Below are 17,841 nucleotides of genomic sequence, written 5' to 3' on the forward strand. Positions count from 1 at the left end.
AAAAAAAAAAAAAAAACAATTTGAGAAACACAGTTTCTTTGAAGAAAAAACATGATATATTATTAACAGCAAACTGTACTATAGAGTGGATTGGATAAGAAGTTTATCAATAAACAAATAACTAATATTAACATTCTTTGCTCCCTTTCTTGGACAATTACCCTTTTATATTCTAGCTTGCCAAAAGATCATACAGATCCTAAGAGAGCATAGTAAAGACGACTAATAGTAACATTCTTTGCTCCCTTTCTCGGATAATTACCCTTTTATATTCTAGCTTGCCAAAAGATCATACAGATCCTAAGAGAGCATAGTAAAGATGAACACACACAATATGATATTTTAACCAAAAAGAAGCTACAAACATATGTACAGAATTTTAAAAACATACCTTGAGAAATCGGAAAACACGTGTGACTTTAATATTTGTTTGATATTCTTAAATTTCTCCCTGAGTTCTGTTATTTTCGGAACATCCCTATAGGCTTCAAAATGGCTACATAGCTGGTTCACAGCCTGACATGCAACACAAACCAGAATTAACATGAAGCAACTCTCAATAGTATAGTAATATAAACCTTCTAAAATGGCCACATATTTTCAAATGGATTATATTTAATGCAAAAGACTCATGAGTAGTAGACATATTGCTTTCTGAAATAGGGCATGACAAAAGCACCTCTCATGCCTACAGTAGAATGACAACATAGAGAGCATATCGATTACCTCCAACTGTGCAGCTGCCTCTTTATATTGTCGTTTGGAAGCCATCACTTGAAGCTGTTCAACAGCAGAGACTGCCATATTACATAAGAAAGTATTAACACAAGAATGAACTTAACTTTACACAGATTTCTCAGAATCAATAGTTCTCCTAATCTAACTAACTTCCATATGAAAAGGTAATGTACGACGAAGTCATTGCACAAAACAAACTCATTCAAACTTTAAAAGACTGAATACAGCAACTAACCAAGCATTGTCAGACGATGAAGTGCAGTGATGGTAGTCGTTATATGCTTCTTCGCAAAGTCCAACTTCTTAATGTCGCGACATATCTCCTGAACCATAGTCTCACTCTGCTCAGCCTTCGTTTTGATTTCCCTGATCTTATACATGAGTTCCTGCCTTAGAGGATCACAAAAGAAATAAATAAACAAAGTAAACAAAAACCACAACCAACTCAAAAACAAACAAGCGAGCCATATATAGCAAACAACAATGCTAAAGTACAGTCCACCAACACACCTTCACGGCTCGCGTTGCGGCAGCAAGATCCTCCTTAGCCTTGGTCCCTGAATTGCTCTGAAACACAAAGCACAAAATCATTCAAAACCTACAGAAACAATGCCATGTACTGAACTATTCGGCGAAAATTCGCAGTAGTGAGCTGAAAAATAATGAAGAAGAAGATCACCTGTTGACGAACGGCAGCTAGAATTCCGGCATCAACGCGGCGAATCTCACTGTGAATCTTCTGCATTAGCGGCTCGACGCCGGACAACGACGCCTCTGTTCACCACACGCAATTCAAGCAAGTAAAGTCAAAAAATCTACACATTCTTCTTCTACATGCTTTTCTCTAAACCCTAAGCTTCCAATTCGTTGATACGAAAACAAAAAGAGAGAGATTGAGACTGAGATTGAGAGAAATCAATGAACCTGTGGGGAACATCTGGTTGATGTATTCGAGAGCGCTGGACTTGTCCATGGCTGACGATAGCTGTGAAGCTCGAGAAGCTTCGAAGGAGATCTGAGAATTGAGGAGAGTGGTTGGTTGCTCTTCGCAGCTCTCTCTTTCCTTCAATGGCGCTGGAATTGGGTCGATCTCAGATGGGAAGCACCATTGTGTGAACCCGGGTTAAGTCATTAACCCCTTTGACCCGATGTTATTATGGACCAGGCCAGAGACTAGGGGCCCATATAATTAGGCCCAATTGCTAAGTCCTTTTTCTCACTTTTCATCCCAAATTGGGACCTAAAATGCTTGAAGGAATCCATAACATTACCATTTGCCAACATAAGGTACCTCTTGCCATGTTGAAATATGCCAACTTGGTCATTTGTTAATGTCTCTATTTTTTCTTATTAAAATTCTCTCATGTCGTAATCTCGTGATCCGGAATATTGATTTCTGTAAATTGTTTCAATTGACAGATCTTTTGAACAAATGCTTTGTATGGATTTCTCAAAATTTTGAAACATTGCAAGGAAAATAAACAAGGCCTAAATTCATTAGGTTCATCAATTTTATGATTTTGAAAAAACTATGATTAATAAGTGAAATAAGATTTGTGATTAAATACGAACATGCGATTTGGCCAAAAACTATGTGATATAGTCCATACTTTTATATGAAGATCATGATTATGATTCTTGAATCTTTCATTTTTGTTTCGTGAAACTTATAACTCGATTTTGTTTACATGATTACATGTGTATCATTAGCTAGACTTACCATAGATATTTTCAGTATCGCTTTTGGTAAGGCTCATAAATGATATGGCCAATATACACAACCGCTTAAGCGGATTAACATGTGTCCATATTTTAGAAATACAGAACCCAAACACGACTCAATAACATAAATCGTAACGATTTTGGTGCATTGTTAATTTGTCCAAAACAAAAAAAGGGAGTAAATTAGTCTAGGTAATCACACTAACACCTAAAAACAAGCATACTCAAAGCAGCCAAACCGTGCCATCACTCATGAGTGCTAATTAAAATAAACCGACCGAGTAAAGTAAAGAAGAAGCAAAGGAAAAAGGCAAAAAAGGGAATCGAAAAGCAAACACACAAGAAAATCAAGTTGGCGGGTAATTTTATAAAACCAGAATCAGTTTAAAATTCCCAATTCCTACAAATAAATAAAGAACAAAACTGGATTTAATAATAGATTCAGGTCCGACCAAGCTTTCGCTCTCCTTGTTTCTATCATTTCGCCACTGTTTTCTTCACTTGCTCTGCTCTCAATTTAAACTCGATTTCATCACCGTCAGCTAAGCTAAGCACAGTGTCTATCTCAGTTTTTCAGAATTAGGGTTTTTCTGGGTTTTCAATTTTGTTTAAGGCTTCTGGGTTCTGATGGAGATTTCAGCTCCTGAGGTTCTACATGAAGATGAACCAGTCTCTAACAAAACCCAGGTGAGTTTCTTTTCTTTTTTAATTTTTAATTTTTTTTGTTTGTAATTTTTTGCAATTTTTATGTACTGAAGTTTTGTAATTTGAGCTGTAAAGGTTTAATCTTTAGGTTCACTTCCTACATTTTCTGAATTTGTATTGTTTAGTCCTTCTAATTGTTTTTAGTAGTAATTTTAGATGAAAGGGTGAGATTTTCTGTTCTTTATCTGTGATATAATATATGGGATTGATTGCTAAATGGAATATAATAAAAGCTTAATATGTAGATATGTTACATGTACACCACTACTTTCAGGCATCACAGACCAAGAGACTGCTGAGAAAGCTTAAATTGTGTTTCTTTGACTTCAATTAATGCGAATTGCTTTGAATTACATACACAAAGTACAGCCTTTAAGTAGTTTTGCATATTAGACACTGGTTTTGTTGCAGTTTCGAAGTTGGTTTAACTATCTATGCTTCAATTGTTGTGAATTGTGAGTCAATGGAGATGTTTGGTGACCTGCAGATTTGTAATCAAGAGAAAAGTAATGAAGAAATTTCCACGGTTCAACAGCCTCGAAGGCCAAACCTCTCCTCTCTGCAGATACCAGAGAGGACTCTGGAAAGTAGTTTATCTGCTTTTACGACGATTGATATTCCGTCTGGACAAAGTCCTAGTTCCACTAGAGTTGGGCTGCCGCCTAGACCACATTCAGCTAAGATCAAATCATCCGTGAAATATCTATTTCCTCAAAGGAGCTTTAGGGGGAAAAATATGACCCATGATGGTGAGAAGACCATTCTCATTCTACCAGATACAGCTTCATCAGATGCTTCTTTGGAGAAGCCTTCTACCTCGAGGTCTTTCTCACTTAATAGGATGTTCTTCTCTCCATCTTTAAAAGCAACACATTCTTTACCAGTTACACCGAGTGCAAATTCAGGTTCTGAGTCTGTGCAGGATAGACAGTCGGAAAGTCATTCTGATTTTTCTGTAAGTACAATGCTACTGCCAATTTGATTAACAATTCCCAAATCAAATAGCTTGTAATTTTTTCAAAATCAACTTTGTTTCAGAATGAAGTTCAGCAGCATATGATCCGCTCATTTTCGGTTCCAGTAAATGTTAAAACCAGAAGTTTAAGGCGGATGGATTCTGGAGGCATGATGCGTGTAATTTCAACTCCACGTCCTGCAGTAGTTGATGCTACTTCCCCAAATAGTGCCCCAACAACGGATACTGGTAATTAATACAATTCTTTTGCTCACATATTTCAAATTGTTATATAATTGTATATGCTAGATAGCATATTTGGTTCATTAACCCTAAAGTCTCTGGTGCACGCTTAAAAGGACTGACTAATCATCTTCTACCGAAATATTCACATCTCTTGAATTCTCTTCAGGAAACTTCCTTCCCTTCTTTTAAGTCTTAACCAAGGCTTTCAGATTATCCAGCTGAAATGGGTCATTATATTTTATTAAATGCCTACGGATCTGTTACTTTGCTTTCCCATTTTGATTGTTCTTTGAATAGTTGTAGTATCCGTATTTGCAAGTTATACTGATAACTTGCTATTGTCAGCTACTGAAGATACTGGTGAGGATATTCCTGAAGAAGAAGCCGTTTGCCGAATTTGTTTGGTTGAGCTCGCAGAAGGTGGTGATACTCTTAAAATGGAGTGCAGCTGCAAAGGAGAGCTGGCACTGGCTCACAAAGATTGTGCAGTAAAGTGGTTTACCATTAAAGGTAACAAGACCTGTGATGTCTGCAGACAGGATGTTCGAAACCTACATGTAACACTACTTAAAATACACAATCCTCAAACTATTGTAAGACGACCACCAACAATACCCGAGCAGAGGGAAGTCGCTCGTTACAGGCAAGTCCACGTATTCTATGTGTTTCCAACAATATATCAATGAAAGACTTTCCTACAAATTCCATCTGAATATCATTATTTTAATTTGATTTTGGGTTTCACGTTGTTACATCATTGGCAGGGTCTGGCAGGACATACCAGTGCTTGTTCTGGTCAGCATGCTTGCATATTTCTGCTTTCTGGAACAACTTCTGGTATGCTTTGTGCTTAACTGCAAAAGCCTCAAAAAAGTAACTATATGGCATCATTCTTGGAGTACTACCAAAATTCCGAATTGCCGGCAAAGATACATATCCGACTAGATTATAAAAGTTTCACCTGTTACTGTACTTAATATTATCATTGCTATGTGATACGATCCTGAAGATGTTAAACAGTGAACTGATAAGACTGAGGCCTTTGGTGGTATTTCTTTACAGACCATTTGTGGTGATCTTTAGACATACATGCAATCAGGAACCCTTTTAAATTTCTAATACTGTAAGAATTGATCCTGTTTCAATTATTAACTTCTTATGGGTGCCATAAGCATAATAATGCCTCTTCAGGACCTGATTTACGATAAAGATTTAAGCAATAAAACTCAGGGGCAGGACAGTAAAGCGTTCTAGATACTTTAGATTGCCTCAGGACTCAGGATTGTACCTCATGCATTTTCTATGTATACTTCTGTTTATTTAAATTCACATGCATATTGGTTTTTTGTTTTACATTAGAACCAATGTATCAGTGGCATTTTCTTTTTCAATTTGAAACAGGTATCTGACTTGGGACCTCGTGCTCTTGCCATTTCCTTACCTTTCTCTTGTGTTTTAGGACTCCTTTCATCCATGATTGCTTCAACAATGGGTGAGCTAATCTTGTTTATATATATCAACTTGTTTTTGTGTTGCTGCAAGTTCTCTTAAGCGGTACTATAACTCAAGCCTATTTTTGCCTATTTGAACTTTGGAATGCTCAGGTTTTGAGAGATCCACCAAGGCAAAAATACTAGAAATGCAAGATATAGAAGGGAAATTGATACTTTCTTTTTTGTCATTTTTTCGTCTGTGAATTTTTGAAATTAATGAACTCACCCCATGCATCGACTTTATATGATACTAATATTTCTATCAAGCATAAGTTATATCCCAAGTCATCGAGCCCATTAATCTATTAATCTATTTCGAAGTTTTTAATTGTGATGCAGTAGAGTGGTTAGATTAGTCCTTGAATCTAGAAAGAATCTCTTTTATATTGTCAATTTGCTAGGCAAGGAACCATTCTAGGCAATCTAAAGAGTGAAGAAAAATGAATGCCAAATGTTAGAAAATAAAGTACACTGGATAAAAATGCATGTCCGAGTTGATTTATGTATTAATTGAAAAAATAAAAGGGGAAATAAGGAGACTCAGATGTGAGAGGAATATTATTTTTATGGGAATCCCTTAACAATATTAAATGATTAGGCTTGCTAAATCAACTCATGATATGGTTCATTCCCTCTTTTTCTGCCCTCTCTCCATTATTGCTTCAAACATTAGTAAAGCCTTCTGTTATTTTGACTTTTACATGAAAAACCTGATTATATAATTTATATATATTCTGGCAGTAAGCAGGAGCTACATATGGGCCTATGCCTCCTTCCAGTTTGCCGTCGTGATCCTCTTTGCTCACATATTTTATACCATCGTAAGCAGAACTGTTCTTCTTCCTCTTCTCTTTGCTCCTGCATGTGTTGTTTCCTTGTCCTTTTCTTTTTTGCTCTCTAAAGCTATGGCCAATGTTGATTATACATGCAGCTTAATGTAAATCCAATTCTCTCGGTCATCCTTTCTGCATTTACTGGCTTTGGGATAGCGATCAGCACAAATTCTCTTCTAGTGGAGTATCTTAGATGGAAAGCAAGCAGGCAACTGGGATCTTCCCATACTAGCACTATGAATGAACTGCAATTGCAGCACCAGCAGTGGCAGCATGAAGAGCAATATTATCGCCATTACCAACAACAACGACGGCAACGATTGAGAGAGGAGTCCCAGAATCAGGTACAACAGCAAGAACAACAGCATCAACAGCAGCAGCACCAACACCAATTGAATGAAGAACCAAATGCGAATGGTTCCTTGCGGATAGACATGGGACGGGAGATGTGATTTTAAAGATTGAGCAATTTTTTCATCTTTCAGAGGTAATCTCAAGCTCAGTATACGAGATACACTTCAGCTCTGCCAACTCATATTAACACTTCTTATTTTCTAAAGAATGGTTAACTGCTAGGTATAAAGCCATTTGAGCTTCAGCAATTTAGACTTTTCATTACCTCAGGAATATTTTTATTATTTCACAACAAATTCATGAATTAATATAAATTGAGACCAGATCAGGCATACAGAGGTTCAGTTCCAACTTCTTGGCAACTCTTCAATACATGATATGCGAACTTGGAAAAACAAACAACAAAGTCTGTAACTTGGAAGTATTTGAGTTTTGCATAATTGGTGTTCTTTTTCCCCCTTGCAGATTAACAGGTTAACAGAGAAAATACTGTGTCAGGATATTCAGACACAAATGGCAAGTAACTTGACAATAGAGGCAATGGCATGTTGTGGGAACGTCAAAATCAGAAATCTAAGAGACGACTGACTGAATGATTGTTCTAATTATAAGCCTTGTGTTCAACTAATCTGCCAAGTGAAAGCCAGTTTGACACGAGGAGATACTGCTAGTAAATTCTGTCTAACCTTGAAAATTAGCATGAGAAAGTTTCGAAATTTTGACACTAACAGCTTGAGTTCTTTGACTACTGTCTTTTGGAGTATTGGAAATTAAATATGTCATTTCTTCTCATTCACAAGGGCTTTTTATTGAAAGTGATCTTCCATCGAGACTGCCTGCTGGGGAAGAAGCTCTCTATGAATTGTTGGATGAGACTGGTGAAGATCTGTTAGTCTGTATCATGAATATAGTTCGTACTGAAAGTTACAGGACAAGAATTGTATGACAATGCCTTAAAAAGTTGAATGGAACATGTGTTGGATGATTGTGTGATAAATTTGTTCTACTGTTTATCATGTTCTCCGACTTTGCAGAACCAAATAGATGAAATCCAGTCTTGTCCTAGCCATGGTGTTGTTCCAGTTTGATGCATTTAGCTTGCATGATTTGTCATTCCAGGGATATTAGGTAGCTGGTTTTTATGTCAATAGTATCTTTTCGCCATCTCCATTTTCCCATCTTTCAGCGTCATCTTTAGTTTTATCAATTTTCTCCTTTTCATGGTTGGTTTTCTAATCAGAATTGATAGGAAATCAGTTTTATTTTTTTTTGTTTTTTTTTTTTTTTTTTTTCTTCAATCCGCTCCCTGCCTTTTGTAACTTGGGATTTTGCCAATGTTCAGTAGAATCGTTCACGTTGAAATTGAGCACGCTGTGTCTTAAATTTCTTTATAATCTGGCTTTGTAGAACATGTTCGATCTTCTTCACATTGTCAAATTTCCCGTATAGAACCGTATAGAACAAACGTACACTATGAAGTTCTGGGTGGGATAGGAATTTCAAACAATAGCCTGCCTTCGTTGTAAGAGGACTAACAGGACTAACAGCAATAGCCTGCCTTGGTTGTACGAGCACGGATAGTCTTCACAGCTTTTGGTTGTTAAAATCAGTGCTTAAGACGGTAAAACTTGGATTCGGATATGGTAATATCGACCAAATATGTAAGAAGAATCATGAACTGCTCATTAACACATCTCACCAAAATTTGAATATAACCTAATTGAAAACTAAGGAAAATTGAGTCTAAAGAATTCATGTGTACTGATTAGGCTACAACAACCTTGAACTTCCCCAGCAACTTGTAACCATAAAAATAATAGATGTAGAAAAGATGACAATGCAAATCGACATTTTGGTCATCACCAGAGGGGGGAGCAAACAAGAAACTAAGTTACATAAGCAATGCATCCAGCTCTAGCCTCCACATTTTACATCCAAGGTCATTTGCTAACGGGGAATTTCATGACCTTGCAAAGCATCATGAGTCAGCTGTGAGGTTGGCTTTAGTAGATGGTAATTCTAGACTCCAAAGTTTATCGAAGTACACTTCTAGCACTTGGTTTAGTCAATGCTTCAACAAACCTGAACATCCATCGGTCTAGCATTCCTGATGCAAGGTAAAGCAACAAAACAGAATTAGACAAAAGCAGAAGTTTCAGGTCACACATGGATACTTTTGGCCTGAGTTCTCAATCTATCCATTTGGCTATCCTCAGCCAAATAATTGAAGCAATTATAAACAGCACATAGAAGAGGCAATTGCTTTAGTACTCTTTTCGCATAATGTACAGTTTGTTCCCTTCCTGATTATAATAATTCAAGAAAACATTACAACACAAACCTGTCAAAGCGAAGGTACCACCCAACACTGCACAAAGCCGAGTAATGAAATGAAGAAATTTGCGTCGTTCTTCTTTGATAGTTACAGTAATTGGCGAAAGATCATACAAGAAGTAGACCCCTGAATAAAAATCAACAAGGACAGATAATTAAGACAAAGAACCCAACGAAAAGGGGAGATGAATAAATTTCTGATCTACCGACCTGGCCATGACCTATCATACTGTTTCATAGGGGAATAATATTCTGTCACAGAGAATTGATTAGTTGGCAAAACTTGCTTTGAGATATACCTATACTCGGTTGGAACAACCTGCAACAACAGAAAAGTACATTATCAGAATATCATTCCTTAAAGCCTTTTTATGTTTCAAAAACATTCATCAATAAAGTGAGAAATTCTATTATGCATTAACTACTAGCAGTAAATCCACAAAATATGTTGATAATCACTTTAGATTTGTATCCATAGCTCCATACTCTTGGATATACAAATTCCAAGAAGTTGGCATGCTCCCAAAAAATGTTGAGACAGTAGAAGTAGCAGTAACTCAAGGCACAGTATAATTTTCTCGATTAATTTAAGGAATATTTACTTCTACAAAACCAAACAAGATATCTATCCCCATAGAACTGTTATAAGCTGTATATGTTTTAGGTAAAAATAAAGTACAAGTGCTGACCCCAAAGGTAGCTAAAAGTCCTGAACTATAGGAATAAAGTAACTCGGACCTCTTTTATCCAAAACAATATAAGAATCCTTTTCAGGAGTGTGTCTTGTTGCATTTGGTCGAAATTCTAGGAACAGTTTTTTTTTCTTTTCCTTTTTGCTTTACTGCTCATCCATACAATCACTTGAACTTACAGAATATACTTGCATAAAGGGTATATAGCAAAGTCCTGCGATCCAAATATAGCAGAGACAATATATATTGATCGAGAGGCAGTCCATATTTCAAACCTTTATATAATATTTGAATATGCCACTGGTGTCATGCAAAATGCGCTCCGTTCCATCAAGAGGGTTGTGAATCCCTGGATATTTTGGGCCAAATGACAAGTCATGAATCATGTGACTAACATTTACATTTTTAGATCCTCCAAAAATCTGCACAGAAGCAATAAGATAGGAGCCGTCAATGTAAGTTCATCATGAAGCTCTCAAAGAAGTTTAAAGAAAGCCAGTTGACACAAGGCACCCTTTGGTAGAAGAAAGGAGACTAGGGATCAGTTTAATCCAGAACCTTCTAACGCTATGTCATTTCCTCATCCATAATGCATGACTAAAATATTAACATTTAATCTTATGTGTATATATAGATATCTTTTTTGCACATAAGGATTTGCACAAGATATAAATAACATCCAAAGTTTAATAATCTCACAATTCTGGATCCTAGAAACTAAATTTGACTGACTATCTTATCCGGGGATCCACAATTTAGATCCCACCATAAGTCCTTGACATCAGGCGCTACACTGGCCTGGGCTTGTCTAGATATGAAATCAGGTCGTCTCAGAAGATGAAGAGAAATGGCAAGAAATGAGTACAAAGATCGAAGGAAAACCAACCATTTGTGCAACGAAAATGTTTAACCCATGGACTGATATATGAAAGTTTCCAGCAACCCTTTGGACATCTAAAACACCATAAACCTGCAAATAAAATTATGATAAATAAGAAAAATACATACATTAATATATGAATAAAATAGTGATATTTGTAATATACCCTGCATCCTTCTCCATCATCTAATGCTTGCTTTACTTTCTTGATTAGTTCTTCAGCGGCCGTATCAAAAGCTCCATGTAAATGGTTTTCCTTGTCATGATGCTCTTTACCATCATCTGGTCACAAGGATATTTATCAGATGATGAACACTTTAACAAATAAAGCCAGAGCGAAAAATAGAAAAAATCACAGAAGCTTCACAAAGTCGTCAAGAAGTAAAATTAGATTCATAATGCAACAAGGGTGTTACCATGCTTGTGATGTTCCTTCTCCACAAGGTCAGACAGATATTCAGTTCCGACGATGTGGCCATGACTGTTAAGGCGAAGCTGTAGCCACTCTAAACCGGTTAGCAGAATAACAATGAGAGAGAGGAAGGATAAAGACAGCTCAAATTTGTAAACTAAATCTCACTGAACACACAGACTGAAAACATGTAACTAACAGGAAAGATGTGCAGGATTAATGGAATCAAAGTCTACACTTAACACAACAGATATTATGGTACCTATCTCAATTTGAACAATAACATGCACATTAGGTTTATACTTGGATGGCATAACTATCAATGAATTGCCTTCTTAATAACTTTGAACAGATAAAAAGCTGCTACCAAAGTGAACACATTAAAAAAAAACACACACACTATAACATTATTAAGAAAACTTTGAAATCACAATAATCAATAGGCTTTCTTACCTTCCATATATTTGTGTCGAGATCCACTTCATGCTTGCCCGACATATCAATCGCATCCACACTCAGGACTGTGATCAATAGTGAAAAACGTGTCATTACCATCATAGTTAACGTCGAGCAATCAAAACTTAAAAACAAGCATTATCAATCACACCCCAAAACTACTGAACACAAGATACAAGCATATTGTACATGGAAACCGCCATTCAGTACAAAAGCAAGAAAAGGAATTATACTAACCATCACAAGGTAAAGCCGGAAATGTCATGTTTATGTGAATCGGAAGAGTCTCTCCGCGCTTCAAGTCCACTGACATCTGCTAAAACACATAAAGCAGCCTCAATAAGACAACATTTCTTCATACCAACTAAATACCCGAAAAACAAACAAAAACCATCTGAAATTTCCTCACCTGATGGACTGTATATGACGAGAGATAATACGTCAGCTCGTGCAAAAACAATGTCGCCATTATCACTAGACCAACCACAGAAACTGCACACAAAAAAACCCTAAATTCTCCAATCACATATTACAATCAAAATCCTCACAGAAAGATAAACACAGAAAATGAAATTACCAAAAGCCCCAGATTGAGTTTTCTGCAGCAAATGATCCTCGGCGCGTGGAAACGCATCCAAGCTCTTTAGGGCCTGCTTCACCCCCATTCTCTCTCTCTCTCTCTCTCTCTCTCTCTCTCTCTCTCACCACAATGTCTCACAAAATTATTCACCTGATTTTATGCGCTGTGAATTGAACAAATTTCGAATTCGAATCAAACCCGATTCAATTTCTTTTTCCGATCAATAATTTGGAATCAAAACCTAATTGAATTGGGAATTCAAAAATTAGAGGTACCTGAATTGGAATGAACGGATCGGCGAACAAGGGAGAGAATTTTGCGCTGGGAGACCGAACACGGAAGTCGGAATTGTAGCTGTTGGACTACTCTGCCGGCTTTTATGATTTGGAGCTGGGCTACTCTGTGCGCGCGTCCGTAGAGAATTATCGTGCGCTCGCGGCGTTCTCTTATTAATTTGTGCATCTCTGATTCAGTGGGGTCCTCTTTTAACGGAATCCAGGGACTGGTGATTTAGGTTAATTTACTATTTGGTACCTGTTCTTGAGATATTTGCTATTTTGGGCTTGGCTTTTGAAAATCGTTGCGGTTCGACCCTTCTTCATCAAACTTTCTTCAGTTGTCGAGTCAGAACTTTCATGGCATGTTGCAAACTGTTGAACCTTGACAATAACAGAATTTTTGTCATAGAGGCATGAGCTAGGATCACATTATATCTTTGTTTATTTTACACTCGTCACGGTTATAAAATCTTCAAGAATATAAAGTATGATTTTCTCGTATGGACATCGCATATATTAGATGATTTGATATTAGTTGGGGGATTTTGCTTGTACTTATTTTTACTGCAAATGTGATGTGCTAAACGCAATGTAGTTGATGATGGAAGTTGTTGTACTTAAAGAACTATACAATCATATTGAACAAATTTACCATACAATCTTCTTGTATATTTATGATATAATAGGCGGTTCATACATTTAGTAAAATTATATAATTTCATGTTATCACATGTTCGTAATTTGGGACTGGTCCTTACATTGAGCGACATGTGTCAAATACCAAAACTACGACTACATGAATTTCCTAAAAAACACAATAAACTACATTGTGTAGCTTAAACATATTTAGGAAGATGCAAATTTTGCTACAGACGTTATAGGACACAGTGAATATCAAGTTGTTGTTGGAAGCTGGTATTTTTTCCAACTACTATTTTTATATCATTACGTTTTGATATGAGCATCTCCAGCAGTGAACTTATCGATTTAATAAAGTTGCTCCATCAGTAGTTGTTATTTATTATATTTTAACTAATGGTAAAATGACACGTGAGCAAAAGAGAAGAGAGAAGATTTAACATTATTCAATTTAACAATGATTTATGTATTCTGCTGGAGCATCAATTTACCTAAAAAATTAACAAATTTTAATTTTAGCAATACTACTGGACTACTGGAGATACGATAAAAAAGTATAAAGAGGTTTTTGTTTATTGTTTTTTTTTTTTCATTTAGTAATAATAAAAAATGTAAATACGATAAAATAAATTAAAAGTAAAACAACCAGCTGTAACCGGTAAAAGCAGTTCAGTTCAGTTCAAGAAAACAAAAAAGCAGTTGAAGTCTCTCCAGTCTTCAGTTGGTGATGGCGGCAAAGATTATAACATCTCCGTTTGTAGGAATTGCCGCTTTTGTCACCTTCCTGGCCTTCTTCGCCTTTTACTATAACCCACTCTCTAATAAACAGGTCAGAACCTCAAACCCCTCGCTTCTTTTCATGTTTTGGGAAGCTAATCAGAACCAGGATTCAATTTCTCTTGGGTTTACTCTTGAAAATCAGTCTTTTATTTCAACAAGTCAAATGGAGTATTTGAGTCAGTGGGTTATGGGCAACCAAGAACATATAGTTGATTGGTTATGTAACTTTGGTTTGCATTGGAATGTTTGACATTGTAATCTAGATGTTGCTGATATTTGCAGAGATTGTTCACTGTTGAAGAATTGGCTTTGTACAATGGGACTGATCAAAGTTTGCCAATCTTCTTAGGAATCCTCGGGTACCTTTTGCTTTCTCTCTGTTTAGATGTGTATATGATGACTAATTGTTTGTGAACTTGGACTTTGGATCCTAGAAACTGATTCGTGTTCTTTTGATCAGATCGGTTTTCGATGTTACCAAAGGGAAGTCTCATTATGGTGAGGGTGGGGGCTATAATCATTTTTCTGGAAGGTGTGTTCTGTTTTTAGATTTTGTAAATGCTATTGTTAGATATTCCAAAGTCTAAACTTTTCTTCTATTTAATCAACTTCATTCATAATGTACAGCATATGTTATGGGGTAAAATCATTTCACTATAGAGTATGGACTATTTCATTTTGTGTGAACTGAAAAGATCCCGAAGTGGGCAAGCTCAGTTACACAAAAGATATACAACTAAAAACAATGAAAATGGAAACTCTTGGTTTATGAGATATCTGGTTTCTGTAGAGCTCTCTAATATAATTGATCATCAATCAATTATATCCTTTTCTCTTCGGTATCTGTCTAAAATTGTGTTTTAATAGATGTTTTTCCTTCACATGTCCATCAATGAAGAGATGCCTCGCGAGCATTTGTTTCTGGAAACTTTACAGGTACGAATGTGTTGAGGGGAATTTGTACTAGTGAATATCTAGAAGCTTTGAATTTTAGTTAATTTTACTTGGATGTTTAAGCTTGGAATTCAGAATTTTGGAACAATTTGGAAAGCTTAAGCAGTGATCTCCATATCTCCTTTACAAGAATGTAATTGGTTGATTAAATATCTATGGATGTATAGCAGAATGGTGAAGTCACTTTTGAGACTGTATGGTTGCAACTTTATGGTGAAGTAACTTTTTCATTGGTTATACTGCAGGAGATGGGCTAACAGACTCGCTAAGTGGTTTATCCAGCCAACAGGTAACTAATGTTCTTTTCTCCGTCACTTGCCTGATGGTTGTGAAGCCACACTGGACTCTAAAAGGGGGAAATATGCCATTTAAATTTAAGAACTTGACTACCAATCAATACCTTATAGTTTATATGGATGTAGCTGCTCGCTCTAGCCTTCTTAGTAAAGGATTTGCAGTGTGTCAGTAGCTCACCTGTGATGAACCCATGCTTCCCCCTGGTCACCCTATGTTTTGCTTATCATTTGATGAAAATTATAAACTTTTAATCATAATAGAAAAAACTAAAATATTCAATGAAATCCCTACTGTTTGGTTAGCTGCAATTTTGGGAATTTGACATGATAAGTTTCATTATTAATTTGGACAACAAGTATAATTCAGTTATTTTGTTCTGCAGGTGAAGAGTATTGTTGAATGGAGGGATTTCTACTTTCGAAGTTACACGTGAGCTATACATCTTTTTACTTTTTCAGTGCTGTTGGAAGTTAGAATTAGAATTTAATAATTTTGAAACTGAAAAAGCATTGTTATAGCCATCTATCCACTTCTGAAACTGTTCGGAACCCACACTTTAGATTTGATTCTAAGTTTCCTTTGTATATGATTAGGAAGTATTACCAGAAATGTTTTAGTCTTCTATGAGTTATGGCTTAATTACCATGTACTATAGATATCTCTGATTTCAAATACCTCATATAGGAATCATTCATACGTCTTCAATTCTAATGCATATAGTTGTTTTGGTGAAGGGGAACGATCCATTACCAACGAATTGGCTTGTGGATAGGACTATATTTATTTCCGCTTGCATGCTTCTGGCTTCTTCTTTGGGAATAGACTTGTGTGCCTCTAACTGGTCCAGCAATTTGTCTTGTATCATCATAATACACTTGTTCTTCGCTCTAGTATTTGGGCCTGGTTTCTATTTCTTGTCATTTTAATTGTAGTACCATGACATGAGAAAGATGCCATTGTGCAATTTTGCTTAAATTACCTTTTTGAATGATCAAATGCTTGGTAATCATTATTCATGAAATTGTCAGATTTGTTGGCAAGCTAGTAGGTCGGTACTATGATACCAAAGGAAACCCTACGAAGTATTTGAAGGGAGTTGAAGCAAAGGCCGCGAGAGGAGCACAGCTATTGAAGAAACAGGAGATTGAAGAAGCCAAGCAACCCAGTTGCAATTCAAGGTGGAGTCAGGATGAGGGTGGAGAGGTACTGTATGTGTTTCAGTTCTTATACAATATTTCTGTTACATATGTAGCAACTTTGTGCTGTTGTGGAGGCTTATAAAATAGGACACTAATCCATGGTGTGTAGTACTATTTCTAATACCTGATATCTATTAACAAAGGTGATGCAATGAATGTAGCATAACTAGCTGAATCAACTCCTGATTTAGAATTCAGATTTGTGGTCTGTCACATATCCGATGTTGAATGAGCTTTATCTTATATGTCAATCATTTTGGTTAGGTTTGGTGTGACGTAGGCGTCCCACGATTAGTTCAGAGGCCACTAGAAATTGCTTTGACTGGGAAAATGAGCAAGCGATGTGCTTGCTTTAAAGAAGATCAACTGGACCAATCAGGGTTGGAAGTCTACAAAGGATGTGATTTTCTTGCCAAGACCTGCCCAGTCTAGATGTGATCCATCATGTAACTTCCATTTTAGAGTGTTAAGTGAACTGTGAACCCCTTCTACACAGATGTCAATTGTCACGGTTTTTGAACAGGTTGAACAAGGCGCAGGAACATAAACGACGTGAAGAAAGAGACTGCCAATGAAGTCATGTCGCTTGCTCTACTTCGTTGGGTTATACATATCTCTGACATGTTGGATGGATTTTGCAATACACAGACTTGTACTTCATCCTATTCTGATTTTTTTTTTTGTAAATTATATCTACGTTTTTAGGTATTTGCCATCATATTGACATATACAACTCCAGAAATTAAAGTCAGATTGCTCAGTAACTGCTGAAATGCACACTTACTTGGGGCTAAGTTTTCTCTGATAAGTGAGATCATTCACACTTGCTTATAAATGCTCAAACGAGCAATTTTTTTTTTCTCAGACCAAAATAAGAAGAGGTTCTCTGATAATACTGATTCAAATTTGCTGTCCGCCATATTGCCACAAAAAAGCTATTGGAACCCTCTTCTAGATTCCAGATTATTTTTTTTCTTTGATCAAAAGGGAGATTAATTGGTAGAAAGAGGCAAATGTTATATAGGGTTCGACAAAAATGAGTTATTGCCACCAGGAAATGAACCGTACCAAATTCAACCTTAGTCCTAGTCTATGTTGCACGGACACTGACACGTCGACACGACAAATTAAAAAAATCTAAGATCCGACACGGCTTTGACACGGCAAATACTTAATATATTTATGTATTTTAATACATAAAATACATACTAAAAACATGAGTTCGAGACCATATGCAGTTATCAGCAAGGAGATGCTGCAATTGAATGGAGATTAGGAAACTCAATGACTAATT

At 36.3% G+C, this 17,841-nt stretch overlaps 4 protein-coding genes across 4 annotated transcripts in view; 2 read left to right on the top strand and 2 right to left on the bottom strand.

The window, feature by feature from the left end:
* LOC101297463 (vacuolar protein sorting-associated protein 53 homolog) overlaps positions 1 to 1,786 on the bottom strand; it is a 9,478-nt gene extending 7,692 nt beyond the window's left edge. Inside the window, exons 1-6 of the mRNA XM_004303868.1 lie at positions 1,663 to 1,786; positions 1,418 to 1,512; positions 1,249 to 1,305; positions 974 to 1,124; positions 727 to 797; positions 392 to 516 (exon numbers count right to left, since the gene is read on the bottom strand). Of these exons, the coding sequence (XP_004303916.1) occupies positions 392 to 516; positions 727 to 797; positions 974 to 1,124; positions 1,249 to 1,305; positions 1,418 to 1,512; positions 1,663 to 1,711 (548 nt within the window). The 5' untranslated portion in view covers positions 1,712 to 1,786. The remainder of the gene's footprint in view (positions 1 to 391; positions 517 to 726; positions 798 to 973; positions 1,125 to 1,248; positions 1,306 to 1,417; positions 1,513 to 1,662) is intronic.
* A 1,208-nt stretch (positions 1,787 to 2,994) lies between these two features.
* Positions 2,995 to 7,621, top strand: LOC101297754. The gene is made up of 9 exons (XM_004303869.1): positions 2,995 to 3,147; positions 3,653 to 4,120; positions 4,204 to 4,369; positions 4,712 to 5,009; positions 5,131 to 5,203; positions 5,768 to 5,858; positions 6,601 to 6,680; positions 6,791 to 7,179; positions 7,512 to 7,621. The coding sequence occupies exons 1-8, from the start codon at positions 3,088 to 3,090 to the stop codon at positions 7,142 to 7,144; spliced, it is 1,590 nt and encodes a 529-aa protein (XP_004303917.1). The 5' UTR covers positions 2,995 to 3,087; the 3' UTR covers positions 7,145 to 7,179; positions 7,512 to 7,621.
* Positions 7,622 to 8,574: 953 nt separating this feature from the next.
* Positions 8,575 to 12,496, bottom strand: LOC101298044 (endoplasmic reticulum-Golgi intermediate compartment protein 3-like). The gene is made up of 11 exons (XM_004303870.1): positions 12,398 to 12,496; positions 12,230 to 12,312; positions 12,058 to 12,133; positions 11,818 to 11,885; positions 11,369 to 11,447; positions 11,119 to 11,234; positions 10,959 to 11,042; positions 10,348 to 10,494; positions 9,591 to 9,699; positions 9,388 to 9,507; positions 8,575 to 9,153 (listed from the first exon to the last, which is right to left on the bottom strand). Exons 1-11 carry the CDS (start codon positions 12,483 to 12,485, stop codon positions 9,080 to 9,082), a joined length of 1,044 nt encoding a protein of 347 aa, XP_004303918.1. The 5' UTR covers positions 12,486 to 12,496; the 3' UTR covers positions 8,575 to 9,079.
* Positions 12,497 to 14,035: 1,539 nt separating this feature from the next.
* Positions 14,036 to 17,115, top strand: LOC101298341 (neuferricin-like). Its single transcript, XM_004303871.1, has 8 exons — positions 14,036 to 14,146; positions 14,380 to 14,456; positions 14,558 to 14,629; positions 14,996 to 15,033; positions 15,297 to 15,340; positions 15,731 to 15,777; positions 16,377 to 16,551; positions 16,812 to 17,115. Exons 1-8 carry the CDS (start codon positions 14,045 to 14,047, stop codon positions 16,977 to 16,979), a joined length of 723 nt encoding a protein of 240 aa, XP_004303919.1. The 5' UTR covers positions 14,036 to 14,044; the 3' UTR covers positions 16,980 to 17,115.
* Positions 17,116 to 17,841: the final 726 nt, after the last annotated feature.

The sequence above is a fragment of the Fragaria vesca genome, linkage group LG6 (assembly GCF_000184155.1).
Source record: "Fragaria vesca subsp. vesca linkage group LG6, FraVesHawaii_1.0, whole genome shotgun sequence".
Taxonomy (NCBI): domain Eukaryota; kingdom Viridiplantae; phylum Streptophyta; class Magnoliopsida; order Rosales; family Rosaceae; genus Fragaria; species Fragaria vesca.

What these genes read in the sequence shown, in the direction of transcription:
- LOC101297754 (XM_004303869.1), top strand. Translation starts at nt 3,088, where the DNA reads ATGGAGATTTCAGCTCCTGAGGTTCTACATGAAGATGAACCAGTCTCT. An exon ending in CAGTCTCTAACAAAACCCAG is followed by an intron (nt 3,148 to 3,652) that starts GTGAGTTTCTTT and finishes GGTGACCTGCAG; the next exon opens with ATTTGTAATCAAGAGAAAAG. An exon ending in GCTTTCTGGAACAACTTCTG is followed by an intron (nt 5,204 to 5,767) that starts GTATGCTTTGTG and finishes AATTTGAAACAG; the next exon opens with GTATCTGACTTGGGACCTCG.
- LOC101298044 (XM_004303870.1), bottom strand. Translation starts at nt 12,485, where the DNA reads ATGGGGGTGAAGCAGGCCCTAAAGAGCTTGGATGCGTTTCCACGCGCC. An exon ending in GTATGATAGGTCATGGCCAG is followed by an intron (nt 9,508 to 9,590) that starts GTCGGTAGATCA and finishes ATTTTTATTCAG; the next exon opens with GGGTCTACTTCTTGTATGAT. An exon ending in TGGTACCTTCGCTTTGACAG is followed by an intron (nt 9,154 to 9,387) that starts GTTTGTGTTGTA and finishes ACCTTGCATCAG; the next exon opens with GAATGCTAGACCGATGGATG.
- LOC101298341 (XM_004303871.1), top strand. Translation starts at nt 14,045, where the DNA reads ATGGCGGCAAAGATTATAACATCTCCGTTTGTAGGAATTGCCGCTTTT. An exon ending in ATCTTCTTAGGAATCCTCGG is followed by an intron (nt 14,457 to 14,557) that starts GTACCTTTTGCT and finishes TCTTTTGATCAG; the next exon opens with ATCGGTTTTCGATGTTACCA. An exon ending in GTCAGGATGAGGGTGGAGAG is followed by an intron (nt 16,552 to 16,811) that starts GTACTGTATGTG and finishes CATTTTGGTTAG; the next exon opens with GTTTGGTGTGACGTAGGCGT.